Source organism: Trichoderma camerunense (genome assembly GCF_050948025.1).
Source record: "Trichoderma camerunense strain CBS 138272 chromosome Unknown V8C40scaffold_6, whole genome shotgun sequence".
In the NCBI taxonomy this organism is placed as follows: Eukaryota; Fungi; Ascomycota; class Sordariomycetes; order Hypocreales; family Hypocreaceae; genus Trichoderma; species Trichoderma camerunense.
Genome location: NW_028145364.1, coordinates 600,046 through 627,710, shown reverse-complemented (window position 1 = coordinate 627,710; position 27,665 = coordinate 600,046). Strand labels below are relative to the sequence as shown.

Below are 27,665 nucleotides of genomic sequence, written 5' to 3'. Positions count from 1 at the left end.
TTATCATAGCTTTCCGTTGGCAGAACATGAACAAGATGGCTTTGTACAGACATGCATGTACTTGGAGGTGCTACTTGATAAGATAAGAAGTCCCCTGACGTCGATATTTCCTAAATAGGCAAAGTGTGGGTCTTCCCAACGCGCACCCCAAAGCTGGACGCGTTGAGAGGTTCGCTCTTGCCAGCCAAATTGTAGCTTGTCGTCTCTTACAAAAAAGTACGAAGCATTACATGGCAAAAGACGGCGGTTCTTGGTCACCGCCATCAATCACGCCATGACACCCGTTTCAAAAGCACCAGAGAAGAAGCAAAAGTCTTTGACTGCATTCTTCACGCCCAAGGCCGTCAATGGCGCTGTATCGTCTTCTCGGCCCGCAGTGCCGTCTTCGCCCACCCCCGTGAAGGAGGCGGAGTTGCCGTCAAGGAAACGGCCGCTCGAAAAGGATAACGACAAGTCCAATGGCATTGCTGAGAAGGCAGCAAAGAGAACCAAAGGCGATGAAGACAATGATGTACAAAGCTCCTTTTTCCACAATGACTCTGCCGCTCCTACAACGGCCAGCAACCGAAGCCCGACCTCGTCACGAGCGCAGCGCTATCGCTATGACGAATCGAATTCACAAGAAGATGCCGGTAACGAGAGCGATGATGCTCAAGTTAAGAGGCGGAATGAAGAGCTGCACAGGAAATTCGTCAAGAAACTGGGCCATCCCGATGCCCTGGCTTGGAGATCTCTGAAGGCGCAAGACACCGGCGCTGGCGATGACGAGGATGCCGACGCAGACCCCGAAGAGGAGGAAGCTCCAGTTGCCACAAAGGCAAAGAAGAAGGGTTCAAAAACGGGGAAGCTAACCCCGATGGAAGTGCAATTCTTGGATATCAAGCGGAAGCACATGGACACAATCCTCATCGTTGAGGTCGGATACAAGTTTCGATTCTTCGGTGACGATGCCCGCGTGGCTGCCAAAGAGCTGGGTATCGTATGTATACCTGGTAAAATGCGATATGACGAGCGTATGTGCCCTCCATCCTTGTTCGTTCCATTAAATACTCCTCACTAACTGGCACCAGATCCCTCAGAAGCTCACCTAGATCGATTTGCGTCGGCTAGTATTCCGGTTCACAGATTGCCGGTTCACGCGAAGCGGCTCGTTGCTGCTGGGCACAAAGTTGGAGTCGTCCGCCAAATTGAAACCGCGGCGCTGAAGAAAGCTGGCGACAACAGAAATGCTCCCTTTGTCCGCAAACTCACCAATCTCTATACGAAAGGCACATACATCGATGAGAATGGAGAGCTAGATAGCCAGGACACTTCCACCCCCTCTGGCGGCTACCTGCTTTGTATCACAGAAACGGCTACCAAAGGTTCTGGCACTGATGAAAACGTCAATGTCGGAGTTCTGGCTGTCCAGCCCGCCACCGGTGACATCATCTATGATACCTTTGAAGATGGCTTCATGCGGAGCGAGATCGAGACACGGCTGTTGCATATATCGCCTTGCGAGTTCCTCATAGTAGGCGACCTCACCAAGGGGACTGATAAGCTTATACAGCATCTATCAGGCAGTAGCACCAACGTGTTTGGAGATCGTTCTCGTGTTGAACGTGTGCCCAAGAGCAAAACCATGGCAGCCGAGGCTTATTCTCATGTAACACAATTCTATGCCGACCAAGTGAAGGAAGCCTCAGATAATGAGACTGCGAGCGCTCTACTCGACAAGGTCCTGAAGCTCCCTGAGGCCATCACCATCTGTCTGTCCGCCATGATTACCCACTTGCAGGAATACGGCCTGGAGCACATCTTTGGCCTTACAAAATACTTTCAGAGCTTCAGCACTCGATCCCACATGCTCATCAACGGCACAACGCTCGAAAGCCTCGAAGTCTACCGCAACGCCACCGACCACTCCCAGAAGGGGAGCCTCTTCTGGGCTGTCGACAAGACCCTCACCCGATTCGGACAGCGTCTCCTGCGAAAATGGGTCGGCCGTCCACTGCTTGATAGGGAGCGTTTGGATGAGCGCCTTGCCGCTGTGCAGGAACTTCTCGACAAGCAATCCACGTCGCCTGTCGATGACCTGGAAAGGCTCCTCACAACAACCAAGGCCGATCTTGAGCGCAGTCTCATCCGTATCTACTACGGTAAATGCACCAGGCCAGAGCTCCTATCCGTGCTTCAGACTCTACAAAAGATTGCTAGCCACTACTCTTCTGTCAAATCAGCCTCTGATGTCGGCTTCGACTCACCACTAATTGTGAATGCCATCACTACCCTGCCCCAGATCTTGGACTCTGTCGTCTCGTATCTCGAGCGCATCAATCTCTACGCTGCTAAGAAGGACGACAAGTATGAATTCTTCCGGGAAGAGTTCCATACCGAAGACATCCAGGACCACCAGCTTGGAATCGCCCACGTCGAACACGAACTCGACCAACACCGCGCCGTCGCCGCTGGGAAAATCAAGCAGAAGAGCGTTGAATACGTCACCGTCGCAGGCATCGAATACCTCATCGCTGTCCCCAACAAAGACATCAAGAACGTCCCTGCATCGTGGAGCAAGATATCCGGCACCAAGGCTCTCTCGCGATTCCACACCCCTGAAGTCATCCGCCTCATTTCCGAGCGCGACCAGCATCGAGAGGCTCTCGCCGCGGCCTGCGACAAGGCCTTCAAAGACTTCCTCGCCACCATCGCATCAGAGTATCAGCCTCTCCGAGATGCCATCTCCGCCCTCGCCACGCTCGACTGCCTCCTCTCTCTCGCAAAGGTTGCTGCTCAGCCCGGCTACAGCAGACCAACATTCTTGCCCTCCACCGCTGAACCTTCCATCTCCATCTCCCAAGGCCGCCACCCCATCGCCGAGCAGACGCTCGAAGGGAGCTACATCCCCTTCACCACCACGCTTTCCCACCCCTCCGCCCTAGCACACCTCATCACCGGCCCCAACATGGGCGGCAAATCGTCCTTTGTCCGCGCCGTCGCCCTCATCGTCCTCCTCTCCCAGATCGGCTCCTTCGTCCCCGCAGACTCCCTCACCCTCACCCTCTGCGACGCCATCCACACCCGCGCGGGCGCAAGAGACAACCTCTTCGCCGGTGAATCCACATTCATGGTCGAAGTCTCCGAGACGGCCCGCATCCTGCGCTCCGCCACCCCCCGCAGCCTTGTCATCCTCGACGAGCTCGGCCGCGGCACCAGCACCCACGACGGCGCCGCCATTGCCCAGTCCGTCCTGCAGCACGTCGTCACGGAGACCAGGTGCCTGACCCTCTTTATCACCCACTACCAGAATCTTGCGCGTGTTGCCGATGGCTTGCCAGGCGTCACAAACGTCCACATGAAGTTCAACGCGCAGACCGGAGAGGACGGCGAAGAAGAGATCACCTTCCTGTATGAAGTAGGAGAGGGCATAGCTCATCGATCGTACGGGCTAAACGTCGCCCGCTTGGCTCGCATCCCCAAGAAAGTCATCGACGTTGCTGCGGACAAGTCGAAACAACTAGAAAACGAGATGAAGCGGCGACGGCTGCAAGGAGCATACCGGACCCTTGCCCATGTCATAGAATCGGGTCCAGACCAATTAGACCACTTGATTTCCTCTATTGAGCAGCTATAATTACTAGAATGTCGACGAGCACTAGGGATTTTCACATGTTTTCTTTTTGGCAACGTCTGCCGTAGCATTTACTGGGGTACCTGGGTTTATGAGAAGCGAAAAGCTGCTGTATTTATCATATCTGAATATCAATATGGAACCATACGAACGCCAAGATTGTTTCTCCCATGACCTTGCCTATGTTCAGCCTCCAGACAGACAAAATAAGCTTGCCAACTGGGCTATTTTGTTCAAATTATCTATCACTATTGTAAACGGCTCGTCCTGTATAAACCCAAGCGGTAGAATGATTGTAGAATCGTCCCATAAAGAAAATCGCAAAATACCTCGCCATATACCCACCATCCTCAAAATACAATGCGCCGAGAGTAAGAAGTCGCCTCTATTATGCTTCTATTGTAAATGCATTGTTGTATCCCATGACAGTCGACTGAACCGGGCATTTTGCATGAAGAAGACTCTACAGCTTATTAGGCCTCGGCTCTCTGTGTCGATTAAGTTGCTGAACCACCGTCTTGATCATTGCCTTTCGTAACTCATGCAACAGCAGAGATATCGTTTGCTCTGTCTGGCAATTTTTAGCGATTGGAAACAGCTGATTAGTTATTCTGAACTCACCTCGTTTGGATCTACCATGAAACCTCCCGTAAAGCGCCTCTAGAGGATTGTTCGACCGAAAATAATGAAGAAAATAAACATGCGCCGGCACCGTTCTCACAAAGCATCCGATATTGGCGCATGCTGAGGATAAGTGAAATGGATATTATGTCAACGATACATCCGTTGAAACAAGTAAAGGAAATATCAGAGCTCCAATTCGTCGTGTCGGAGATCCTCGTGGATGTCGATGCCGTTGTCAGATCCTTGCGACTCCCAAATACCTTGTCCAGGAAATCGTGACTCTTTTTCATCATCAATGCTCGCATCATCTAGGACGTCGCAAAGCTGGGGTGGTTCGAGTTTGATGTTGGCGGGAGGCTGGTTTTGGCGCATTGAATGAGAGGCTTCTTGATTATGATTAATCGACGTAAATCTCAACGGAGACAGGCTTGATGCTGGACCCGATTGGCCACATGAACCAAGGAAGACGCGATCCTGTGAAAACAAAGGATTGGTATTTGGTATGTCAAGGTAGTGGTTTGCTACCGTGCTTCCTTCGTTGGCACTGGTGCTTGCATAATCGTCAAATTTATGCTGGGTAGTGTGGCCTGAAGAAAGGCGAAAGTGGTCATGAGTAAGAGTGTTGAAATGGTTGCTTGCTGCGAAAGGAAACCGCGGCGTATTATTATAGATTGACGATCCATTCAAGGCAAAAGATAGATCCGAATGGTTGAGTGAGCCTGGCATACGTCTTGATTAGCATTGCCAAGAGCGATTTGAAATATGGGTGTTACAAACCTAGTCCCACATGTCCGTTCATGTTGAGATAGGCTTGCTCTTGGCCCCTACCTCTATGGAGGTCTCGTGTCGAAAACCCTCGGTCAGGGATATCTCTGGATCCAGGTGTTGGAGACACAATATTCGAGTGCGCGATCGGGTTCAACTGGTGGAGTCCCATTCGGCTGCGGAGATCGAAGCTATAGAGAAATCAGTTCGGCCTCTCGGTTATGCAGGCAATTGACTACACAAACATTACCTTGGTTCTCTGTGGGATGCATTGGACAAGGTACGACCATCATAGACACCTACACCGAGTCAGCATTGTGATTATGAGGGAAAGGGAAACAGGAATGCCTACTAGGAATCTTGTCATCGTCCCGAAAAATATCATGAGAACGCTTGAACTGTCCAAGAGTAGGCGTGATATCAGAGCTTGGAGTTCGGCTGAATGCTAGAAGCGGTTTGGAACTCTTTCCTTGGCCAGCATTGTCGCGTGTAAGACGGCGATTTCCGCCTCGGGGAATGTTGGCAGAGATTTCAGCAAGTGGCTCTCCGCGCTTTCGGCGAGGTTTCGCAGTCTTTTTGACAGGAGTCTGGATAGTGTCAGTTCTGTACACTTGAATAATGTGGGCGTTGAGAACAAACCGTGTCTTCTTGATCCGGCACTGGCGAAGAGCTATCATAAACATCCTTGATTCTTTCCACTTCGAACTCGGCCGTCATAACGACTTGTGTTGGCTCAATGCCTTCTGATGTTCTTCTCATTTTTTCAATGACTGACTTGGGCTTTCTTTGATTGCGAGTGCGTTTCATATCCTCATTTGCCAAATCCATTTTGCCCATCCCTGGCCATACCTGACCTTTCAGCGCCATCATATCTCCCGCTCCGAAATAGTCATCTTGGACCTCGTTCTCATTATCCGATGGATAGAATCCCGGAAACATGGGGAAGTCTGGGGGAAAGTCTTCACGTTCGTTCTTCACGAGTGTGTCGGATTCAGTCCGCTTGATTTTCCTCTTGGGTTGCTCCTATGTAGTCAGCGCGCTGGTACAGACTTGATCAAGTCACAGCGAGTACATACTTTTGAAGCCGCAAGCGACGCCGCTCCTCTGGCTCGTTTGCTTCGCGCGGCCTCTTTCAGCTGCTTTGCCTTCATCCTCTCGACAAGCAGCCCCTCGATGCCATTGTCTTTGTACCACTGCTCATACCGCTGCAGAGATACAGAGGCCGCAACGTCTTGATGAGCCTTCAGCTTTGTTTGGGTTTCATGATGAAGATGACCTTTGGAGGCAATGTGCGTGAGCAAGTGTGACACATCAGAGAAGCGTGGCGTCTCAGGGCAAACGGTGCAGTGCAAAGGAATTTGCTTGCTTCCGGAACCAGACGAGCTCCCAGCGGTAACCACTGATGCCATGTCCTGCTCCAAATCATTAGTCGCGGTTCTTGAACTGAAAATTGAAGACTAAAATAGGGCATTATTTTGAAACAATTCATCGGATGTCTACAATCACGAGAATATTTCGAGAAGTCTGACCTGTTCATGACCCGGAAGGCCAGGCTGATTGCAAGAGATGACGCCGGGGCAGGAAAACAGCGATAGCAACAATAGCAGCAAGCACAAGAGAGAAAAGAGAGACGAAAGCCGTGGTCCTTGGGATGACACCAAAAACAAAGAAGCAAGGGTAAAGAGTGACGTGATTCAGAAAAGAGCAACTGGGTACAGTGGGTATTGGAGGGAAGAAGCGGTTGGGACGGCAGAGAATAGAAAGGCTCGTTCAAGCGCGGACAGAAGAGAAGGTTGGCTTGGAGATGAAAATAGAAGTAGAAGCAGAAGTAGAAGTCATGTGTCTTACCATGGGATAGTAGCCGTCCATATCTGGGCAAGGCTTGATCACGGCCAGCGGTGGAGGCAGCAGCACTCCAGAAGATGCTGCCCATGGAGGCATCTCGGGGCCCTTGTGAAACTCTAGAGCGGACTCACTTCCGTCCCAAGACAGGACAGACTGGCCTAAGCGAAGAGGCAGCTCTGGAATTCGCCGCAAATTCTTTGCAGAGAAGGAAGAATCCATGGTGTTGCTGTTGGAGGCGCGGTCACGAAGCATCACGGGACGAATCCTGGCGATATTTTGGCAGGAACCTCGATCAACCCGCGAATCTTTGGCAATGAGGGTATCGAGACGCTGCTTCTCACTGCTTGGAACTGCAGAGAAGAAGAGCAACCTCGCCCTTCAACCTGAGTTTCCTTTCTGCCTGAGGGAACCAGGGGGGCTAGTCCTCCTTGGGCGAGGAGATATGACGGCATCGTGCCTTCCTTCTTCAAAAACCACTGATAGCAGCGTCGATATCAGAAGGAAAGGTAAGGTACAAAGTATCAAGTACCTGTACTGAGGTACATTGTACTAAGTCATAACAGATAGGTAGAAGAGACACAACTCGTAAGTGATAAGATGCAAGAATTGCCTGAGTAAGGTATTAGGTATGTTATGCATATATCTTCATTGCTTGGCTGTTTCTAAAAGGTAGGTGCTGGGTCTTTATTTCTTGCATGTTTCTTTAGCATCTTCAATGGCGAGTTCAGAGGGGCACAACAGCCGGCTCGGAATTTCTTCCGCACTTGCTTTAATTCGACTCGCAAGACTGATAATAATGCTGAGCAAAATGTCATTGACTTTTCGTTCATGGGTTTGCATTGGAGAAGTTCGGTTGGCAAAATATGCGAACCATTGTCTTTCCGTCAACCTACCGAGTAAGTTTTACAATTAATAGGCGATAGTGAACTACAGCAACATCCAAGGAATAGATGCACAAATATAGCAGACTTCCAAGAATAGTCATAACACATTCGATCTCTCGAGCTATTTGTTTATCTAAAATTGGTTGTGGTTTTTTGTGTTTCGCCATTGAAGGCCTGGTCTGCACCCCTCCCTTCTAGGGTAGTCCTAGAGCCCCGAGTCTCGTCCTACGGCCCAAGTCTAGCATCACTTGAAGGTAAAGCTACCTTATGTTTCGATAATCTAATCTAGGTAAAGGCGATGTCCGATGCCCCTAAAGCCTCAACACTCTTCTCTTTCCAACACAGCATCTCACTGACCATTGTGCAATGCCATTAACAAGCGACTGGTAACGGGAGGGTGATCCGAGAGGGCCACTGGTGACGACAAGGTATGAGACAAACATTGTATGCATACTAAATGCAATATCCGTTGTCGTCTTCATTCCCCTAGGATTCTCGCCACAATCTTCTTGGGCATGCAATATCTTGGATCCACAGGTTCCATGCCAGGGTACCCAAGTAAGCTCAGCCCTGCGGCACCGAAGCACGTGTGCCAAACGTCCACCTGGTTACCGGGTCTGTCGGAAAAGCCGCCGTTATCGGGATCTTGACAGTTCAAGATGAAGTTGATCAGTGCTTGTTTTTCGATCCAGTGGACACGGTCGATGATGGCAAGGCTGCTCAACACCCACCAACTGTAGCAAACGTCTTCCTGCTTCTCAGGCCGGCCGTTGAGCCCGCCTCCCGGAAGCTGTCTCTCGCTCAGCCAGCGGCCGAGCTTCTCGTGCTCTACAAGATCAAGGCGTCCAGCGATGGCGAGGGCAGCGACGCAGGTAAAGACTTGGGCAGCATGAGACTCTGCTCCCGGCTTGGCCCCATAGCCGCCGTCAAAGTTCGTGCAAGAGACGACGTGAGCGACGGCTTTATCAACGTCTACAAGAGACAAAAGGCCCATTAGAGATAAAGCGTTGAGGGCGGCGTATAGGAATCTTGTATCCTCTTCACCCCACTCATCGCCAAAGAAGCTTCCACTCTCAGGATTTTGAAGGTCCGCCAAGACTGTGATGTATGTTAGGATACCAGCGATGTTCCATTTATGCAGAGATATTCATCAGCACCTACACTTGCCAACAACAGCCTTTCCCTTCCCTCGTGCTTCTAGCTCATCGAAGCCATCAACCATGGCGAGAATCTGCACGGCACTTACCGTGGAGAGCAAGTGGGCATCATGTCCAGGAGCAGCTCCAAAGCCACCATTTTCGTGCTGGCAGGAGAGAACAAAGTCGATGGTGTCCTTGCGCGGCAGAGCCTCAGGGCGACTTAGGAAATGGAGCGCAGACAGGCCCCAATATGCACCGTTTAGCCGTAGGTGCTCAGTCATCCAGTAGTCCAGCTCATCGGCCTTGGTGTCCAAGCTCAGGACATATTTTACATGAGCATCTGTGGCAAGCTTTGGGCCCTCGGAATTTCCAGTTGCCTCGGCCATGATGATCGTTGGGGAAGTGGTTTGCCAAGTACCAAAGCTCTAGCATCAAAGTGTGGCTTCAACAATGAGGCGCTGGCTGATGACGTTGAAAATGATTATGTAATCCGTCTCACGAGCCAGAACACGGCATCACATCAGCATTTCAGCATGAACTGACTTGCAACCCCCTACAAAAAAGGGGATGCTTTACAACTATAGGGGTTCATTTGGCTGTTTATGCGTCTCTTTTCTCCTCAGATTTCTTTTTGTCTTCGCCTCATGGATATAGATCTACTAACTCCGGAGGCGCCCGCAACTGGCTTCTTACCTTGTAGATGCTCGTACTGCTAACAGGCCCCCTCTGGAGCTTCTCTGAACCAGCGCTCAGTAAAAAGTGTTGCGAGAGAGGAGTCTGAACGGAGTCGCGCGTAACGAACATTACCGAGATTGCTCGATAGCTATCAATAGCTGAAGGAGTGGCTGTGCTTTTGATGAGAATCTGACAGCTCTGTCAGGAGTTGCTCGTAATGGGATGGAAGACAATGGCGCATCACAGGGTGCCTGTCTTGGTTCGTATTGCGCATGACGTTGCAGATGCAAGTTCGTATTGCCGCATCATGACTTTGAGGTTCACGGCCCGACACCGTCTTGGTTGTGAAAGCGACGTGTCCGCTGTGCGCCATATGTCAAGCAGCACCGGATAATTGAATCGCATCGAGATGGGCTCGATGGAGTGCGTTATTGACGCTGCTAATGCGGAGGCTGTCAATGGTGGCCCAATAACAATGCCTCTCCCAGGTGCTAAACAGTCACATGGACAATTGTCTGCAGGCAGAATGCAAAAGTGATGCAGCATTGCAGACGTTAGCACGTACAATGTCAATGTACAAGATCATGGCCCTTACTACAGTCTCAGGGACCTTCTTAATACTTTAGTAGTAGGCACTAGGCGACTTAGTTTGGATGTTAGTAGGGAAAAGGGTAAAGTTGAATATGCGTCGATCCAATATGCAATCTCTAGTCGCTCATGGTTCTTTTTGGGCTCGTGCTACCGGCCGGATTGGGGAGAATGTGTGTCGGACAATGCTTAGCGCGGGAGTGATGACGAACACCTGCAAGTACCTCTGACCTTCTTGCTTTTGGTCTGATGGGTTAGTACTGAGGAGACACATCTCTTACAGCAAGCGCGGAAGATTTGCATCCAGGGGTATGGCACAGTACTGTACCTGAGTACAAGCTTGATTCAGACTTGATACTGGCATTGACAATCTAGTTGAATCAATTAGATCCATTGATATAGATTGCCAGACGCTACTATATAGTACCTGGTACACAACAAATCACTCATTGAGATCCATACTTGCTTCCTATCTGGGCAGTAGGTATTTGTACGAGCAGTCTGCCTGCCCACCTCAGTAGTGAGCTGCAAGGAGGCACCGAGCTGACATTTGATGTTCCTGAGTTGATGTCTGGTGGCCCTGCAAGGGAGATGCCAAGCGCATCAAAATGCCCTGGAGCGCTTGTACACAGTACTTGCAAGTATGCTGACTGCTTTGCCCTGCCACCCCAAGGTAGGGATTTGCCGCCAATAGGCCCAATCATATGGCTGGGAACCCCTGAAAGAGCGGTTCTCTAGCCGGGGCCACCGAGGCGTTTCAGATACGATGGCGCGTGTGCTCACATGGAAGACACAGAAAGAGGGAAAGAAAAAAAAAAAAAAAGTTGGCCCCTACTAAATAGACGTAACTATCCATTCAATGGTGCTTTTCTGTGGCTTGCTTCATGCCCTATACAAGTAGAATCTGAGGATCCATCAAGACCACATGTACACATGTGCTCAATGCGTACCTGACGCCAGGGGCACTGGGAACATGCTCGTCTTGTACTTGTACCTGTGCCTTTCCCCCTCGTCCCTCCACTTCTGGCGTCCACCCTGGGCAAGGTACTTTAGCACGTATAACCAGGTACCCCAAACGGGATGGATGTTGAGAGCATGGGTTAGATCTGCTTTTTAGCGGTCGCAGTAATTTGGATGAGGCACCACCTTGCAGGGTGGACAAGGTGAAGAAAAGAATAAAACAGGAGGGCCTTTGGCGCGATGCCCACATTGAGACACCTTCTATTGTATTGTATTGTACCCCGTTTTCCACAGATCGGATGGGCTCAGCGGGCTGGCCATCAATATCATATCAATATCAGTATCAGTGTTTGATATCGATCAATATCAGGCCCGATCCCTTCATGTACAGTACCCATCGAGTGTTGCATTAAGCGGTAGCGCTACCTGCTTGTAAGGTACTTGCATGTCGCCAGCAGCAACGACGAGAGTCTGCAGAGTCTAGGCCAGGGCCCAAGAGCATCATCCGCGAGTAGTTTGTTGCTTGCTTTTACCGACATCCATCCATGGCTTGATCCGGACACACGCACGCACCCACACACATTGGACGCATCCATCGTCTTTCCTCTGATATAGGCCTACTGTACAGCCTGAACCTCTCTGTACCTGTACTGTACGGATACGGCTCCAGCCTCATCGTCGCCCTCACTTCGCCCTCATCCTCACACATGCAACTGCAACATATCAACTACAAATAAATCACCCGCATCTGCACGCACGCACGCACTTGCTCTGTTACTTGCACGCCCCTCCCTTCTCCACGACTCCGGCTAGCCAAGCCGATGCCACAAGCAATCCATCGTTCGTCTCGTCTCGCCCCCCCACCAGCCTGCCCCTTTGCCATCTCCATCTTGAAGCAGAGCTGAGGCACAAGAGTCCCCTCGGAACATCCCCTCCTTTGCACCTCTCCTGACTCCCAGTGCCTTGCTGCAGCGCCCTGCGCGCTCTGGAGTCTGACCGTTGTCTCCTATCCGCCAGCCTAAGCCTCAGTGTCTGTGTCTGTGTCTGTTTCTGCGTCCGTGTCTGTGTGTCCAACACCCCGACAAACCCCTGACAGAGGGCTGCAGAGCAATCCTCCTGCGCCAGACGCCAGACCAAAGCCGCCGTTGCGCCGCAGCCTCTCGACACTCTGCAGCCGGGGTTGCAAAGATGGGACGCAAGCCCACGCCGCAGCCGCTGATTCTGGCGGACGGCAGCCCTCTCGACGACCACGACCCGCCGCAGCTGTCCGCCGAAGGAGCGTCGCAAGCCGCCGCGTCGCCCATCGAAGCCAAGTCGCCCAAGTCACAGCGAACATCACCCTTTCCCATCAGCAAGTTCGCCGTCCACAGAAACAGGCCGTCTCGGACAACAGGGAGGTCGCCAACCTTGCAACCACAGCCGCCACGGCCAGCGACTAGCACCGGTCCGCCAGACGAGGCCACCCGCCAGCTGCAACAGCGGCAGCTACAGCAGTATCGCGCCCAGGCCCGCGATGATTCGGACCTGCTGCAGCCTTCCTCGATGTCGACCTTGGAACCTCACTCAGCCGGACTGCCTCCCCAGAACATGCGCCAGGCCATGATGGACGGCAACAAATCAGCCAAGCCCAGCTTTTTCCAGTTCAACAAGGTGCCCAAGACACCCATCCATCCACAGGCCGCACAGGCCCAGCAGCACCCCGAGTCGCGAGGCCCGCCAATGTCAAGAGGGAGTGATGGGGGCGACAAGTCAGGTTACAAAGGTAAGGCTACAAAGCAGGAATGCCGAAGGAATACAGTATAGCACGGAGGAGGCATCCCTTGGTACTTGTATAACGACGAGATGGAAGTGCACTGCCAACATTTATGGTGCGCGCTAGCACGCCACATTGTTTTTTGGGGCGCACGTTATCCTTTCGCCGGCCAAGAGCCAAATCATAAACCAACATAGCAAAAAACTATGCTAGAAACTTTGCGGCTAACCTTCTGCCATTTGGCTTTCTTAGACCCAATCACCACCGAGGACGGCCAGCAAAGGTCCATGCCCTCTCAACCATCACGCTCTGACCTTTCGGTTTCGTCTTCTGGGGAGGCTGAGGCGACGCCACCCCTACCCTCTATCAAAAAGAACAAAACAAAGTCGTTTGCGCTCCTCGGCCGCAGCAAATCTGTTCGCGACAAGGAGAGCAACCGCCTCAAGCTAGCTGTCGCGCAGCAAATGCCACTACCAACACCAAACAACCCCTCGATCCCCGAGAATACTACCACCAACTCGACCACTGCCTCCACCAGTACTCCCATTACAGCTGTACCTGCGACCGCTCAGACGCCGACTGTGCCCCACGATCGGGCACTGAGAGACGACGTCATGAATTCAAATCCTCGGAATCGACCAGAGGATCGAGCGGGCGGTGCTGCCGCTGCCGCTAAAGATGCCGCGCGAGAGAAGGAACATAAGGAGCATAAAGAACACAAAGAACACAAGGGACATTCATCGTCAATACGAGAGACTGGCGCATCAACATTTCTCAGCGGGCTGAGATTTACATCCACTAGAGCTGCCGACCTGATTAGCAAGGGGCTATTTGGAAAGAGCACTCGAAGTGGAAGCACGACAGAAAAAGAGCCGGTAGTAGATGACGAGCATTACGTACTCAAAGTCATCAATCTGCCGCTGGTCGAGCAAGCGCGATTGACTCGAATCTCGAAACGACTGGAAGACTCAAGGGACAAGACAGAATTCTGGATGCCTGCATTCCCATGGAGGGCCATCGATTACTTGAACTATAAGGGAACCGAGGTCGAAGGTCTCTACCGGGTGCCTGGAAGCGGGCCTCAAGTGAAGAAGTGGCAAAGAAAGTTTGACGAGCGTACGTTTTTAACCTTGTCCCGTCCGTCAAGAGTCTCGAGGTGGCTAACATGGGTGTATAGAATATGATGTCAACCTGTTTGAGCAAAACGACCTCTATGATATCAACATTGTTGGTTCAATGCTCAAGGCTTGGCTTCGAGAACTGCCCGACGAACTCTTTCCCAAAGAGGCTCAAGAACGGATTGCCCGTGAATGTCAAGGCGCCGAGAAGGTCCCGCAACTACTTATTGACGAACTCTCGAACCTGTCTCCCTTCAACTACTACCTCCTCTTCGCCATCACATGTCACCTCAGCTTGCTCCTTGCTCACTCCGACAAGAACAAGATGGATTTCCGGAACCTCTGCATCTGCTTCCAGCCCTGCATGAAGATTGATGCCTTTTGTTTCAAATTTCTGGTCTGTGATTGGAGAGATTGTTGGAGGGGCTGCAAAAACGAACCCAAGTTCATTGAGGAGGAGTATCGATTGTTCGATCAGCCGCCACCACGCGGCCTTGCCGATATGCAGGCACCCCTCCAGAACGAGGCCACAGAGGATGTAAATCCGGTTTCGTTGCACGCCAACGTGCCAATTATCCAAGAGCCCAGTCAACCAGAAATTGACGCGGACGAGCCCCAGATCCAGCTATCAAAATCCAGCAACAGCGTTTCATCTCATAGGTCGTCCATTTCAACGGCCTTGAGTGCTGATAGCGAGGAAGACGAGAATGCTGATGACATGTTTGGCTTCACGCATGCTTCTCAGGTTACTCGAACTGGTGAACTACGCCCCTTGTCTCCTATCCAGCCTCTGTCACCTCTCGGCTTCTGAGCAACGAGTCGAGCCCAAGACGTACAAGGTTAAATTTCAAACAAACATTTACTCTTTTCGGCAAAGATACCCAGCAGTTATCATCGGCGCCGACTTATGACATGACGCCGTTTATGACTTGTTTTTGTTTCGTCGTTTCGGAATTTAGCGCATCTCTTATTCACTAGAATCGTTGGTCTGACAAGGACCAAATTCCACCCCCCTTCCCATCTTCCCCCTTCGCTTGAAAAGGAGAGGAAAGAAGGAAAAGGAGAACACGAAGCAGAAAACGCCATAGAGAAGCTTTGAGAGATTGACCGGCTTCCCGAACCACAGTCTCTTGTTGTTTCTTACGTGCTATCTGCCTCGTTGCATTTTCGGTCTGGTTTCCTTTCATTTTTCTTTACTCCTACATCAATGTCGCGACGACCGTTTCCCAGACTTGTTTTTTCTCTATTCCTAATTGCAAATTGTTGCAAAATCGACGCAATTGGGAGTTTCTTTTCAGCTATTCAAGGACTAAAAAGCCATGGAACATCGAAACTGGCCGAGACGACGCTCGGCCCTGTCTCCTTTGTTAGAAGCTAAGCAGTATGGTGTGGCTAGAGATTACGTGTGGAGGCTGCCCAGATGCCTCTATTTCATTTTTGCTTTTCGTTCCGCTTCCCCGTGAAGCTTGATTTCAGGTGAAAATCTGGCCATAGAAGGCGTCAGGTGTACGAATACAGAAGGGTGATAGCCCGATGCAGTAGGGAGGATTATTTGAGTGAGGGGTGGGAATATAAAAAATTCTTTTTTTTTGGCAGCATATAAGCCTTTCGAGGAACGGTGAAATATGGAAAGGAGAGAGACAGATGAAGAAAGAAGAAGAAAAATTGTTGTGACCATGCTAGCTTTTGAGGTTCTCAAGAACATCTAACATCTATACAAAAAAATGTGAAAATTGAGTGATCATCCTTTCCTCCCACCAAAAAAAGATACAGATATTGACCGAGCCGACATTATCTTGATTTTCTTTGAAGCAAGCCCCCTCTCCTAAAAACCCCCCACGCCTAGAACGCCGTAGCCATGCTTTGATGCCATGGTGCATGGAAAAGACCCTTTGAACGAGAGAAACAAGTAAAGATGGTACTGATTTGTTGCATTGCGCCGAGGCTTGTCTCCCCATTAGATCTTCTTGCCCATCTTGCCCGCGGCGTCCCGCTGGTTCTTCCTCATCTTCCTCTCGTTGCGCTGGATCTTTTCCTTGCGCTCCCTTCTGCCGTCTCCACGGATGCTGGTGCCCTCCTTGCGCTCGGCCTCCTTCTTCGCATCGACCTCGACGAGCCAGTCGTCCTCGCCCTTCTTGTTCAGGCCCTTGTACCCCCACTTGCGCTTCCACTCGCCCGACTCCTCGTCGTAGGCCAGGTTGCGGCGCGCCTCCCTGGTCTTGGCCTTGATGCCCTTCTTGGCGGCGAAGCGCTCCCACTTGGTCGGGGGTTTTGGCTGGGGCACGGGCTTCTCGCGGGGGAGGCGGGTGGCGGGCTGGGGCAGCGTCAGGAGCACGCCGTCGGAGGTGGACTTGAGGGGGCAGGTGGTGAGCAGCTGGTTGATGAGCGACTGGGCGCCGTCGCGGGCGAGCTCGGCGAGGGATTGGTCGAGGCTGGAGTGGTTGAGGGTGACGGGGTTGGGGTCCTCGGCGAGGAGGTGGCCCAGGTCGAAGGTGTAGGGGGTGGGCTTTTCGACGACGACGGGCAGCTTCGGTTTTGAGATGGGGAGCGCCATTGTTGGGAGTTTGTAGGTGTGTTTGTATTTGCTGTGTGATGTGTCTTTGCCGAGGTTCCTGATCGGTTATTGAGTGAGATTGAGGCGACAAGAAATGAAATTTGTCGCTTATTTGGTGATGATGTCGTCGCAATGCACGAAAGACTGGTGGTTGAATCTCACTTGAACCAACTTTTTTTTTTTTTGTCCTGATAAGAACCGTTGATTGTTCGATAAAGCTTGCATGCATCGGATCAACGGCCAACAAATTTTCCGGGGCTTGCCAATAACCTTCAGAGAGCCGCTAGATCTTCAGAACCACAGGGTACCTTGTCAGGCTTGTATCTTCTAGCGCAGTTTTTGCAGCGAGTGGTACGTTGGTGGTGTCCCCTCCACAGGTACATGCGACTTTGAGATTTTTGGGCTCAAGTTAGAAAACGAACCTCCAAAAAAAATAACGTGGGGGAATATCACAAGAAACGCAACGCCGCCCGCCCATTCGGCCTCAATGCGGCCGACAGTCAACAATTGTACGAGTATATATACATAAGCGATTCTTCAATTTCCTCGCTTTCTCTTGATATCCGCAAAAATCTCATCATCATGGCTTCCCTATCGCTGCGGACCCTCGTCAGGCCCGCGATCCCAGTGGCGCCTCGGATCCAGCCCATAATCGCTGCGTTTTCCACCACCAGCTTCCTCGCCGCCGGCCCCCCCGCGGTAAAGAGCCGCAAGGACCTCCCGAAGAAGACGAAGAAGACGTACAAGAAGAAGCAGAACATTGTCCCCGTCAAGAAGCCCCAGCCGGGCGAGCGCAAGGCCTTCCGCAAGCGCATCCAGCTCAGCAACAACAGCGCCCTGCCCGTGACGGGCATCGAGAGCCTCGAGGCGGCGACCATGGCCAGGGCGGAGAGCGGCGGCAAGATGTTTGCCGTGCCGGACCAGGTGGTGGACCAATTGAGGGCGTTGGAGGCGTTCAAGACGACACAGACGTGGAATTTGTTCCGGAAACCTCACGTGCTGGTGCGGAAAGAGACGGTGGAGCTGATGAGCAAGCTGGAGGCGTCGGTGGAAAAGAAGGAGGCGTTTAAGTGTGTGCTGACGGGCAGTGCGCTCTCGGGGAAGAGCTTGACGCTGCTTCAGGCCATGTCGTATGCGCTCCTGAACGAGTGGGTGGTGATTCACATTCCCGAGGGTATGTATATCTCGAAACAAACTGATACTGGCGCTGTTGATGTTAAAATCATGTCACTAACTAATTTCATGCAATTGTAGGTCAAGATCTTACAAACGGAAACACAGAGTTTTCTCCTGTCCCTGACACAGAGCCCATGCAGTTCACCCAGCCCGTGTACTGCCTGAAGCTGCTCCAAAACATCTACAAGGCCAACAAGGCCGTCCTCGAGAAAACCCCCGTCAAGATGGACTGGTCCCGCCTCACAAGCCTCAAGCAGGGCGCCACGCTCGCTGACCTGGCCCTCAGCGCAAAGGAGAGCGAGTTCGCCTGGCCCACGCTGTCGGCCCTGTGGACGGAGCTCACCCAGCCGGGCCAGCCCCCCGTGCTCTTCGCCCTCGACGGCCTCGCCCACATCAACAAGGTCAGCGCCTACCGCGACCCGTCGTTCAACACCGTGCATGCGCATGAGCTGCTCCTCGTGCGCACCTTTGTCGACGCCCTGTCCGGCAAGACGAAGCTCCCCAACGGCGGCGCCGTCATCGCCGCCACGTCGGAGAACAACACCCACTACCACCCGTCGCAGGAGCTCGTCCTGTCGCAGCTGGAAGCCGGTCAGGCTGGGCGCGAGGTGCCCAAGCCCAACGCCTACGAGAAGAAGTACGACGACCGGGTCTACGACGCTCTCAAGAACAGTGAGGTTATCCGCCTCGAGGGCGTTTCCAAGGACGAGGCGAGAGTGCTGATGGAGTACTGGGGCGCCAGTGGGATGTTGCGCAGCGTGCTTGATTCGAGGGCCGTCGCGGAGAAGTGGGCTTTGGGAGGACATGGCATTGTGGGCGAGATGGAGAGGGCTTCACTGATGACGATGAGGATGTAAAAAAGGGGGAATAGTAAGAAGTTAAGCATGGGAGGGGAGGGCTGATGAATGAATGAGACAAGAAAAGGGGTGGAAAACATGCGTTGTATGAATATGTATTATATATTATGCCGCCCTTAGAATCTCACCAAAATGCTGATCAACGTCGACGATCCCACAAAGAAAAAAGACATACTGATGCTGATATTTCATTGAATATGCAGCTCATCGAACACAGTAGTATTGTATGATTTCTTCTTCTCATTTAGTTTCTGGCAAGATCTAGTCGCAAGTCTACCAAATGCTCTTCATCTTTCTTTCTCTTGCACCCTTCCAAATTATCAGGGTGTCCAAAACAATAAAACGCCAAACCGGTTACAAGAGTCCAACAATTTCCTCGCTTTTCCCCACAGAACAAGCCATCCATCCCCCATTCGATTACGCTGTGCTCCGCCCCTACTCTTCCATGCTGTCTTCTCTGTCATCGTCTGCAGTGACAAAGACTAGTCTTGAGCCGCCGCCAGCAGTTTGCCAAACCTGAAAAAAGAATGTTAGCACATGAACAAGCAAAAGAGAAGGAAATATGACATTGGTTAAAGCACTTACGTCCAAAGTGGTGTACTCTTCCAAGGCATTCAGCCACTGGTCCTCTGTGAAGCCCTTAGCAATCACACGCTCCTTGACCTTCCTCATGCTGAGCTCCACGCCCAGTTCGTCGTCTTCATCTGCATCATCCGGACGGCAAGCACCCGAATCGGCCAAAGCCTTGACGAGGTTGTAGATCCTGCTGCTGGCGTTGAGGCCGCGTCGAGGACCACCAGCGTCAGTGTTCAGACTCTCTTTACTGGCTTCGACTAGTCGCAAAGCCTCATCAACATCGTCTTGGGTGACTTGGTTGCTGAAACGGAGACGAGCAAGGGCCTGTGCCAGACGGACTACACCAAGCAGGGTACGTGGCGTGGTATGTGTAAACTGCTTGCCCTTCTTCTCTGCTCGCTGCTGCTGATCTCGCAGACGGACGTACGTCTTGATCATGTACTCAGAGACCGATTCGGGCACTACTGGTCGATATGTTCGGGCCTGGGCGACGTAGGATCGCACTTCGTGCGGGGAGAAGACGACATTGTCGGTGCCAAGGTCGGGGTGTCGGCTGTTCATGTGCACGTACGTGACGTGCTTGGCAAGCTGTTCGTCTGTGTCTCGTGTGGGGGTATCGAGGAGCAGGAAGAGGATGTCGAAACGGGACAGGAGAGCGGCGGGGAGGTTGATGTTCTCAACAGGTGAGATGCGGGGGTTGTATCGGCCGTAGACCGGGTTAGCGGCTGCAAGGATGGAGGTACGGGCGTTGAGACTGGTGGAGATGCCGGCCTTGGAAATGGAGATGGTTTGCTGTTCCATAACTTCGTGGATTGCAGTTCGATCATTCTCATCCATCTTGTCGAATTCATCGATACAGCAGATGCCGTTATCAGCCAGCACAAGCGCACCACCCTCCAGAACCATCTCGTCTGTGACCGGGTCTCGCATGACGGCGGCGGTAAGACCGACACCACTGCTTCCACGACCCGAAGTATAGACACCACGGGGGGCAACCTTTGAGATGTACTTGAGCATCTGCGATTTGGCAACACCGGGATCACCCATCAGGCAGATATTGATGTCACCACGAATCTTCATACCGTCACCCATTTCCTTGTTGACACCACCAATGAGCAAAAGCAGAAGAGCCTTCTTGACATCCAGGTGGCCAAAAATTTCAGGGGCAATGGATTTGGCGAGCAGTTCGTAGACTTGGCCGGACTGTCGGTATCGATCGATTCTTCGGACAAGCTGTGCATCAACAATCATCTCACTGTAGGCCTTTTTGTGCTGGTGAATGTGATGGGCCTCGAGGTATGTGTCAGTCAAGAGACCGGCCCTCATCGCCTTGAAGCCGGTATAAGGCGTGGGCAAGAAGATGCCAGAGATGTCAACCACATCACCAGGGTTGACTTTTCGGACAAGACTACCAAAGCAGTGAACGGTGAGAGAGCGGGGAATCTGGCCGATGGGAACCTGCTCAGCCAGCTCCTGAACCTTGACCTCCTGGAAGGGCAAGAACTTGGATGCTCTGGATGAGGGGTGCAGCTGACCCTTTGCCTGGTTTTTTTTGCAATCGGACGAAGGGCACATGGTCAGAGGTCCATACTGCTTGTCAGAAATGGGCTGGAAGATTTCACAGCCGCAGCGGTCGCACGTATACGCGCTGACTTGAACAATAGGTTTGACGTCGGAAACACGCGTGGCAATGGCTCGGATGGTGATGAGGTGGCCAAGGTGCTCGCCTCGAACATGTCGCACAGCCAGCGCCTTCGAGGCACCCTCCTCTGTTCCTAATCGGGGCTTGAAGACGAGGGTGTACCGACGGGTTAGCTCAGCTGGGAACTTGTCTTCGGCGGTCGTGGGATCTCTCTCTGCCAGGTCGTCGAGCTCGCGATTTCTAGCCTGTCGCCGAGCCATCAACACGTCTAAAACATCGTCTTTGAAGCTATTAGTCCAGTTAGCCATTGACTTCTCCTCCTTTCCCCTCTCTACAACTTGTTTGCTCGCCAGCAAGAGAGTTTCGTACTTGACTTCTTCGCTAGGCTGGGGCAGGACATTGTCTACTGCCCTGGCCATGATCTCGACGTAGTGCTTCGTGTTCATCTCAATCGAGTCCACGAGCTTCATCGACTCGTCCGTTTGCCCCTCCCACTAACTGCAGTCAGCACCTGAGTCTTTTGCAAAGCGGCCGCTTCCCGCTCCAACTCACAGTAGCTAGATCATCCAGATCGATGGCGAATTCGTCAATCTTGCGGTCTGCGAGCAATTGCAGCATGTCGTTGTACTTGTGCTGGGGTGTTTTCCTCTTGGCCCGCTCCTCCTGGCGACGCTGGCGAGTCTGGTCGTCCTCGTCCATGAGATCATCCTCGTCGCTGAGATCATCTTCGCCAATTGTAATGTTACCGAGGGCAGTAGTGAGGGTATGCTCGGGCGATGTCTTGAAGTCCTTGAGAAAAGATTCGAACGCCGCTGCACAAAGATTTAGCTTAGCGTTTGTTTGCTCTCCACCAGATGAACCAGAATTGAAGTCTTACACTGCTGAGTTTCGTAGTTGACGGGCGCTTTGAACTCGCGGAGCGCCATTTTGCGTGATGATGCCCGATCGCCAAAACGAGGGGATTCAGGCTGTTGCGATGGGGGGGAAAGAGAAAAAGACGGCGAGGGACGGAAATCGCAGCAAGAGACAACAAATGCGATGCGATGCACAAATTGGTGGGCTGGGAAACCAACTTGCAGGGATGCGTGTGTGGGTTAGTAAGGAGTTGGGAAATGCTGCTAGCCTTGAGAGCTCTCGAAAAAGCTGGCGGTTGACACGAGACAGACGCGCGACGCGTCTAACGGCGTCAAAAGCCAATTAAGAGGTACGTACTGCACGCAAGCCACACGTGGCTAAGGTATGCGGAGCTCAGTCACTGCTAGAGTTGCAGCTTTCAGCTTTCAGCTTGCTCCAGAGAAGGGCAAGCCACGATACATGCATGTACCCCAGCCCCAGATGCGATTCAGTAGCCTCGGGAGGTACCCCCTTGGTAGCGCCGGCCTCTCGGCACGTGAGCCTTGCCTCGGCATAGCAACCGGCCGGCTCCATAAGTTCCAGGAACGCGGAATAGCATCGCCATCTTGCAGCCGAACTTGCGCCCGGATTCTGTTCTGACGAGACAAGACAGACTTCCAATCAATTTCCTAGACATGGCTCCCAGAAGGAATGCGCAGTCTACCGCTGCTGAGCTGTCGCTCGTGCATCTGAAGAACTGTCTCGTCAATCTGCCTACATCGTTGGTTACCCTGCTGGTCAACGTAAACACTGTACGTCACCGAGAGCGCTACTCCTTTCCACCTGCTCAATGCTGCTGATCTCGAGGGCATTGTGCGACTAAACTAATCCTCCTATTTCTTCATAGCCCGCCCAGAATGTCGTTGTCGAACTCACATACCGACCGGCCCCATCCAGTGGGCAGACCGGAGCCCCCAAGGAGCAATCCGTCTTCGTTGGGTGGACGGGAATGCCGAGCAAGAGGAGGGCTGCCCAGTTAGTAGGACGTGACGGACTGACCAGCTCGCGCGGCTCATCGCGAGATCAAGAGATTCAATTAGTCGAAATAGACGCGACCTTTGCAAACACCCTCGGCCTGACAGATGGTGAAAAAGTCATGGCCACCGTCCACGTCGACCCTCCGCTGGCACACACCATCAACATCGAGCCACTGACGCCTGAAGACTGGGAAATCATAGAACTGCATGCAACATTCCTCGAACTCAATCTGCAGTCCCAGATACGAGCGCTTCCCAACCCGGCATATGTCCCTACCGGCGGTGCTGCAGTCCCTGCGCACCCATTGACTTTGCATCTATCACCAACTTCGACAGCGGTCATAAAGATTATGTCTCTCGAACCCGCACCAGCGGCCGACGTGGCTTTTGTGAAGCTCTCCCCCAATGCCGAAGTCATCGTCGCGCCGAAAACGAGAGCCAAGGCCCAGCAGAACAGTGGTGACCACCGGAGCGTCGCGAGCACATCAAAGTCCAAACGAAGCGGGGCCAGCACCATTCGAAGACGAAGCGCTAGGGAGGAGAAGAGACCGTCTTTGCTGCTTCGTGCAATCGACAGGGCTGCCTGCAACGAATGGTTCGATGAGGGCATCGCAGAGCCCGGTCTCTGTGTCTGGATTGATCGTGACTATATCCTGTCCAACGACTTCAGGGGCATCAACTACGTTGTGGTGGATGTTCTCAAGCCTGCAGGACTACAGAAACCACAGCCCGAAGACGGATCCGCAGCAGTTGCGAGCAATGCATCGTCCAAGATTGTTGCCAAGCTGAAGCCATGGGACGATCCGCCCAATGGCCAGGCGGCGGCATTGTCGGCAGCTTTGTGCGCTGCCCTCGGCTGCACAGGTATCGTTGGTGGTATTGTCAAGATCCAAGCCGCCCCTCAGCCTCTCCCTCGCGGAGCCGTCCAGCAAATCAAAGTCTTCCCCTTCGCAGCAGGCTCAAAGGCACCCGAGGGCCTGAGATTTGGAATTGAGACGAAGGCAGAGAAGGAAGAATCCACCAAGAGATTCAAGCACATCTACTCTGGGCCCAAGGGATCCGAGGGGCTTTTGCAAGGGCCCATAACTGACGGCATCGTGGTTGATCTGTATGACGGCCTGGAGGCTCCGCAGGGATGGGAAGGAGGCATCATCAAGTTTGAGTACAGCTCAGATGTTGCATCACAAGAGCAGAACAAGGACGCGGCTCTCTGGCTGGCCGGCTTGGATCCAAAAATACCCATCGACTTTCAACAACCAGTACCACGACCTCCTTGGATTTCCGAGACGGACCTATTTGAATTGCAGCCGTCTCACGACTCATTACTGGTCGGCATCGACTCGCTGCTCGCAAATCTGCAGTCACACCTTGCTCACATGTCTTCTGTCTTGCTCACTGGAACAAAGGGCTCCGGCAAGACATCTGTCGCTAGGTATCTCGCCAGCCGACTTCGTGAAGAGGCACTATTTTATACCATCTACTTTTCTTGTCGTAAGCTAGTAACCGACGAGGCGAGGATATCCACAATCAAAGAAACTCTTAACCGCATATTCATGCTGGCTAGCTGGGGCGCAAGGTTGGGCGGCAAAGCAATTGTTGTTCTCGATGACCTGGACAAACTAAGTCCTGTGGAAACAGAGCTTCAGGTCGGAAACGACAACGGACGAAGCCGTCAAGTCAGTGAAACGATCCGATCTGTCGTGCGGCAATATTGCACCAAAGACAGCGGCGTCGCGTTGCTAGCAACGGCAGAGGGCAAGGACACCCTCAACAGCGTTGTCGTCAGTGGCCACGTCGTCCGCGAGATCATCGAACTAAAGGCCCCTGACAAGGATGGACGGCGGAAGATTATGGAGGCCATTGTTCGGCAGAATGCCGTGGCTCAGGATGAGGCTTCGGGACAGGTGAGCGACGGCAGTCGGCCGACGACTGCCAACGGCACGGAGAATTCCGAAGAAGCGAGCGACTGGCTTCACGGGCATGGTTCGGCTGCCAATGGCCACGAAGATGGTTCGTCGAGCAAACCCGGCGGCTTCATACTAGATTCAGACCTGGACTTTCTCGACATTGCCGGCTTAACTGACGGATACTTGCCCGGTGATTTGACGGTTCTCATCGCCAGAGCCAGAAACGAGGCAATCATTCGATCTATCAGCTTGACTCCCGAAGACACTATTGGAGCAGTGCATCTTAGCCGTGCGGATTTCGACAAGGCCATCAAGGGGTTTACGCCGGCGTCGTTGCGCAATGTATCCCTGCAAAGCTCGACAACCACATTCAAGTCCATTGGCGGCCTGCAAGAGACACGCCAAGTCCTCCTCGAGACGCTGCAGTACCCGACAAAATATGCTCCAATCTTCTCCCAGTGCCCTCTACGACTCCGATCCGGCCTGCTCCTGTACGGGTTCCCCGGCTGCGGCAAGACGCTTCTGGCAAGTGCCGTCGCGGGAGAATGCGGCCTCAACTTTATCAGCGTCAAGGGTCCTGAGATTCTCAACAAGTATATCGGTGCATCAGAAAAGAGCGTGCGAGATCTCTTTGACCGAGCGTCGGCGGCCAAGCCCTGCGTCTTGTTCTTCGATGAATTCGACTCCATTGCGCCGAAGCGTGGCCATGATTCGACTGGTGTGACGGATCGCGTGGTCAACCAGCTGCTGACGCAGATGGACGGTGCTGAAGGTTTGTCTGGCGTTTATGTCCTGGCAGCCACTTCACGACCCGACCTGATCGATCCGGCGCTGCTGCGTCCCGGTCGTCTCGACAAGTCGCTGCTGTGTGATATGCCATCGCTCGACGACCGAGTGGACATTATCAAGGCGATGCTGCAAAAGGTTCGGCTGTCGAGCGAGCTGACCGAGTCGGAAGAAGCACTGCGATCGATTGCCCAGAAGACAGAGGGATATTCGGGTGCCGACTTGCAGGCACTGGTGTCAAACGCCCAGCTCGAGGCCATCCACGACGTGCTGGGAGATATCAACAACCCGACGTCTACGACCAAACGTGGCAAGGACAGTAAGGGCGCATCGTCGGCCACCAGTTTCGTGCAGTTCCGCTACGGTGCCGACGACGAGACGGCGGCTCCGGTGGCGGCTAAGAGCAGATCCGCCGCGCTGGTTGAAAACGCCGCCATCATGTCCAAGCTGGAGCAGATCAAAGTGGCGCGACGAAAGGCCAAGGAAGCCCGCAGAGGTCCCGGTGTCGACGAGGCCGAGGGCAAGGAGTCGGCCGACCAGCGAGAGGTGGTGGTCGGCTGGTCTCACCTCACAAAGGCTCTGGAGAGCACCAGAGCGAGTATCGGCAAGGATGAGAAGGCGAGGCTTCAAAAGATTTATCACGAGTTTGTGGTGGGCCGGAGTGGGCAGATGAAGGACGGGCAGGGGAGCATGGAGATTGGGGGCAGGAGTAGCTTGATGTAAAGAAGAAGAGGGGGGACTGTGTATATAAAATAGAACATATGGCATGAAGGTGGTGAGAGTGACATCTCAAGCTAACATTCGAGGATATAATGGCGATGGATAGATATATAATAGTTGATTTAATGAGCATGATGGAGATGGTCAGCGTTTTCAATGACGGCGAAATAGTGACCCTGCTTTCTGCTATCTTTCCTTTTCTTTCTTTCTGGAGTAGCAGCTGTCTTCCTGCATCAGGATCACCGTTCTCTTAGTTTGAATCCTTGGCAATCAATTCCCTAACCAAGCTCAAAATCTCACCGTGAACACTCTCCGGAGCAGCCACAAGCCCCCAGTTCGCCGCCAACGTCCTGCCCGCCCCGAAATCAATGTCCTTGCCCTCCAGATCCGTCACTTTGCCGCCCATCTCCGTGTAAAGCAGCTGCGAGCCGGCATGATCCCAGATATACGCACGAGAAGGATCGCCGCGAGCACCAACAGGCACGCGAATCATGATGTGCTTCCCCTGCTCTCCCTCGCCGAGCATCAGCGCTCCGTAACGTACATGCGAAGACCACAGATCGATGCCGGGGAAGGGCATCGCACCGAGTTGTTTCGCTAGGTTCTCTGCAATATCCAGACGAGACGACTTGCTAGCCAGACAGTCCACGAGGCGCAGGTCGGCGAGGCTCGTCGGCGCAGAGAAGCGGGAGAGCTTTCTGGATGGCCCAAGGGAGTACTCCGTCGACAGCTTACGGTAGTCGGTGCCCTCGCCACGGATGGTCGACAGCATGACGCCGCAGCCGGAAGTGTCCACGCCCGTCTCGGCCACCACGCCGTCGTCAAGGCTGAGGTTCGGATAGCACACGACGCTCAGCACCTCCTTGCCATCTTCAACCAGCGCCAACGAGATGGCGTACTGCTGGCCCTTGAGAAACGTAGCCGTGCCATCCACAGGATCCATGACCCAGTACCTCCCCTTCGGCCCCGGCGTCCCACGTCCAGCCAAATCCAACAAATCCAGCATCTCAGCCTGCGACACAACGCCCGGCAAGCTCCTCATACCCAGATCCTCATCAGCATTAATCGCCTCATGCTTAGCAAACTCGTCGCCAATCTCCCGCACAAGCTCAAACACCGTCTTCGCCAGTGCCTCGTCCTTGCGCAGCGTCTCTGCGTCTTCCTCGCCCACGTAGCCGTCCAAGGGAAACAGCTCGTGCAGAGCCGCCATGATGAGCGCCTGGGCGCCAAAGTCGGCCATGGTCACGGGTGTCGCATCATGTTTGGAAATTTCCGTGACGGCCGAGATGACTCTTCTGGTCAGCAGGGCGGCGCGGAGGACGGTGAGCTCGGCGAAGTGTTTGGTGAAGGGGAGAGGAAGAGACATTGTCGCTTTGTCGAAGGATGGATATGTACAAGATAGGTAGGCGGGGATATAAGTAGATAGGTAGTGATTTTGAGGTTATGTATGTATTGAAAAGTCTGACGTGAACATGACCATTTTAAAGCAGAACAAGAAGAAAAATAACATCGGAAGATTGAAGATTAGTATCGCCTCATCTACTATGGAGTGCATGCAAGTGGTTTCATGTGCTGCATATAGAAGTGGCCACTCACATGGTGCCACACTGAG

General features: G+C 52.9%; 11 protein-coding genes across 11 annotated transcripts; 5 read left to right on the top strand and 6 right to left on the bottom strand.

Moving 5' to 3' along the window:
- The first annotated feature begins 107 nt into the window (after positions 1-107).
- V8C40DRAFT_188131 (mismatch repair protein MSH3) lies at positions 108-3,804 on the top strand. The gene is made up of 2 exons (XM_083211828.1): positions 108-1,013; positions 1,071-3,804. The coding sequence occupies exons 1-2, from the start codon at positions 275-277 to the stop codon at positions 3,614-3,616; spliced, it is 3,285 nt and encodes a 1,094-aa protein (XP_083074804.1). The 5' UTR covers positions 108-274; the 3' UTR covers positions 3,617-3,804.
- A 616-nt stretch (positions 3,805-4,420) lies between these two features.
- On the bottom strand, positions 4,421-7,066 carry V8C40DRAFT_264309 (uncharacterized protein; the record flags this gene model as incomplete). The annotated part of the gene is made up of 7 exons (XM_083219525.1): positions 4,421-4,956; positions 5,015-5,193; positions 5,253-5,301; positions 5,355-5,589; positions 5,642-6,025; positions 6,079-6,414; positions 6,851-7,066. 7 exons carry the CDS (start codon positions 7,064-7,066, stop codon positions 4,421-4,423), a joined length of 1,935 nt encoding a protein of 644 aa, XP_083074803.1.
- Positions 7,067-7,813: 747 nt separating this feature from the next.
- Positions 7,814-9,307, bottom strand: V8C40DRAFT_240750 (Rab geranylgeranyltransferase BET2). The gene is made up of 2 exons (XM_083214870.1): positions 8,893-9,307; positions 7,814-8,829 (listed from the first exon to the last, which is right to left on the bottom strand). Exons 1-2 carry the CDS (start codon positions 9,254-9,256, stop codon positions 8,210-8,212), a joined length of 984 nt encoding a protein of 327 aa, XP_083074802.1. The 5' UTR covers positions 9,257-9,307; the 3' UTR covers positions 7,814-8,209.
- A 1,659-nt stretch (positions 9,308-10,966) lies between these two features.
- Positions 10,967-11,483, bottom strand: V8C40DRAFT_188086 (uncharacterized protein). The gene has a single exon (XM_083211827.1). The coding sequence runs from the start codon at positions 11,341-11,343 to the stop codon at positions 11,023-11,025; it is 321 nt and encodes a 106-aa protein (XP_083074801.1). The 5' UTR covers positions 11,344-11,483; the 3' UTR covers positions 10,967-11,022.
- Positions 11,484-12,382: 899 nt separating this feature from the next.
- V8C40DRAFT_240743 (uncharacterized protein) lies at positions 12,383-12,933 on the top strand. The gene has a single exon (XM_083214869.1). The coding sequence runs from the start codon at positions 12,636-12,638 to the stop codon at positions 12,894-12,896; it is 261 nt and encodes an 86-aa protein (XP_083074800.1). The 5' UTR covers positions 12,383-12,635; the 3' UTR covers positions 12,897-12,933.
- Positions 12,875-14,857, top strand: V8C40DRAFT_188070 (Rho GTPase-activating protein). Its single transcript, XM_083211826.1, has 2 exons — positions 12,875-13,962; positions 14,024-14,857. The coding sequence occupies exons 1-2, from the start codon at positions 13,053-13,055 to the stop codon at positions 14,773-14,775; spliced, it is 1,662 nt and encodes a 553-aa protein (XP_083074799.1). The 5' UTR covers positions 12,875-13,052; the 3' UTR covers positions 14,776-14,857.
- Positions 14,858-15,609: 752 nt separating this feature from the next.
- V8C40DRAFT_240740 (ribosome biogenesis protein RRS1) lies at positions 15,610-16,680 on the bottom strand. Its single transcript, XM_083214868.1, has one exon. The coding sequence runs from the start codon at positions 16,516-16,518 to the stop codon at positions 15,922-15,924; it is 597 nt and encodes a 198-aa protein (XP_083074798.1). The 5' UTR covers positions 16,519-16,680; the 3' UTR covers positions 15,610-15,921.
- A 264-nt stretch (positions 16,681-16,944) lies between these two features.
- Positions 16,945-18,772, top strand: V8C40DRAFT_240739 (mitochondrial 37S ribosomal protein mS29). The gene is made up of 2 exons (XM_083214867.1): positions 16,945-17,692; positions 17,773-18,772. Exons 1-2 carry the CDS (start codon positions 17,101-17,103, stop codon positions 18,549-18,551), a joined length of 1,371 nt encoding a protein of 456 aa, XP_083074797.1. The 5' UTR covers positions 16,945-17,100; the 3' UTR covers positions 18,552-18,772.
- V8C40DRAFT_240738 (DNA replication licensing factor MCM7) lies at positions 18,661-21,904 on the bottom strand. Its single transcript, XM_083214866.1, has 5 exons — positions 21,647-21,904; positions 21,322-21,581; positions 21,139-21,263; positions 19,137-21,057; positions 18,661-19,067 (listed from the first exon to the last, which is right to left on the bottom strand). Exons 1-5 carry the CDS (start codon positions 21,693-21,695, stop codon positions 18,987-18,989), a joined length of 2,436 nt encoding a protein of 811 aa, XP_083074796.1. The 5' UTR covers positions 21,696-21,904; the 3' UTR covers positions 18,661-18,986.
- Positions 21,905-22,179: 275 nt separating this feature from the next.
- On the top strand, positions 22,180-26,317 carry V8C40DRAFT_188034 (AAA family ATPase peroxin 1). The gene is made up of 2 exons (XM_083211825.1): positions 22,180-22,415; positions 22,511-26,317. The coding sequence occupies exons 1-2, from the start codon at positions 22,299-22,301 to the stop codon at positions 26,054-26,056; spliced, it is 3,663 nt and encodes a 1,220-aa protein (XP_083074795.1). The 5' UTR covers positions 22,180-22,298; the 3' UTR covers positions 26,057-26,317.
- V8C40DRAFT_240735 (inositol monophosphatase family protein) lies at positions 26,077-27,593 on the bottom strand. The gene has a single exon (XM_083214865.1). It carries the CDS (start codon positions 27,417-27,419, stop codon positions 26,304-26,306), a length of 1,116 nt encoding a protein of 371 aa, XP_083074794.1. The 5' UTR covers positions 27,420-27,593; the 3' UTR covers positions 26,077-26,303.
- Positions 27,594-27,665: the final 72 nt, after the last annotated feature.

Coding starts and splice junctions, on each gene's coding strand:
- V8C40DRAFT_188131 (XM_083211828.1), top strand. CDS start 275: ATGACACCCGTTTCAAAAGCACCAGAGAAGAAGCAAAAGTCTTTGACT. Junction 1,014..1,070: donor TAAAATGCGATATGACGAGC/GTATGTGCCCTC, acceptor AACTGGCACCAG/ATCCCTCAGAAGCTCACCTA.
- V8C40DRAFT_240738 (XM_083214866.1), bottom strand. CDS start 21,695: ATGGCGCTCCGCGAGTTCAAAGCGCCCGTCAACTACGAAACTCAGCAG. Junction 21,264..21,321: donor ATCTGGATGATCTAGCTACT/GTGAGTTGGAGC, acceptor GACTGCAGTTAG/TGGGAGGGGCAAACGGACGA. Junction 21,058..21,138: donor CAGCCTAGCGAAGAAGTCAA/GTACGAAACTCT, acceptor CTGGACTAATAG/CTTCAAAGACGATGTTTTAG.
- V8C40DRAFT_240743 (XM_083214869.1), top strand. CDS start 12,636: ATGTCGACCTTGGAACCTCACTCAGCCGGACTGCCTCCCCAGAACATG.
- V8C40DRAFT_240739 (XM_083214867.1), top strand. CDS start 17,101: ATGGCTTCCCTATCGCTGCGGACCCTCGTCAGGCCCGCGATCCCAGTG. Junction 17,693..17,772: donor GGTGATTCACATTCCCGAGG/GTATGTATATCT, acceptor ATGCAATTGTAG/GTCAAGATCTTACAAACGGA.
- V8C40DRAFT_188034 (XM_083211825.1), top strand. CDS start 22,299: ATGGCTCCCAGAAGGAATGCGCAGTCTACCGCTGCTGAGCTGTCGCTC. Junction 22,416..22,510: donor TGCTGGTCAACGTAAACACT/GTACGTCACCGA, acceptor ATTTCTTCATAG/CCCGCCCAGAATGTCGTTGT.
- V8C40DRAFT_188086 (XM_083211827.1), bottom strand. CDS start 11,343: ATGTGGGCATCGCGCCAAAGGCCCTCCTGTTTTATTCTTTTCTTCACC.
- V8C40DRAFT_240735 (XM_083214865.1), bottom strand. CDS start 27,419: ATGTCTCTTCCTCTCCCCTTCACCAAACACTTCGCCGAGCTCACCGTC.
- V8C40DRAFT_240750 (XM_083214870.1), bottom strand. CDS start 9,256: ATGGCCGAGGCAACTGGAAATTCCGAGGGCCCAAAGCTTGCCACAGAT. Junction 8,830..8,892: donor AAAGGCTGTTGTTGGCAAGT/GTAGGTGCTGAT, acceptor CATACATCACAG/TCTTGGCGGACCTTCAAAAT.
- V8C40DRAFT_240740 (XM_083214868.1), bottom strand. CDS start 16,518: ATGGCGCTCCCCATCTCAAAACCGAAGCTGCCCGTCGTCGTCGAAAAG.
- V8C40DRAFT_188070 (XM_083211826.1), top strand. CDS start 13,053: ATGCTAGAAACTTTGCGGCTAACCTTCTGCCATTTGGCTTTCTTAGAC. Junction 13,963..14,023: donor GCAAAGAAAGTTTGACGAGC/GTACGTTTTTAA, acceptor ATGGGTGTATAG/AATATGATGTCAACCTGTTT.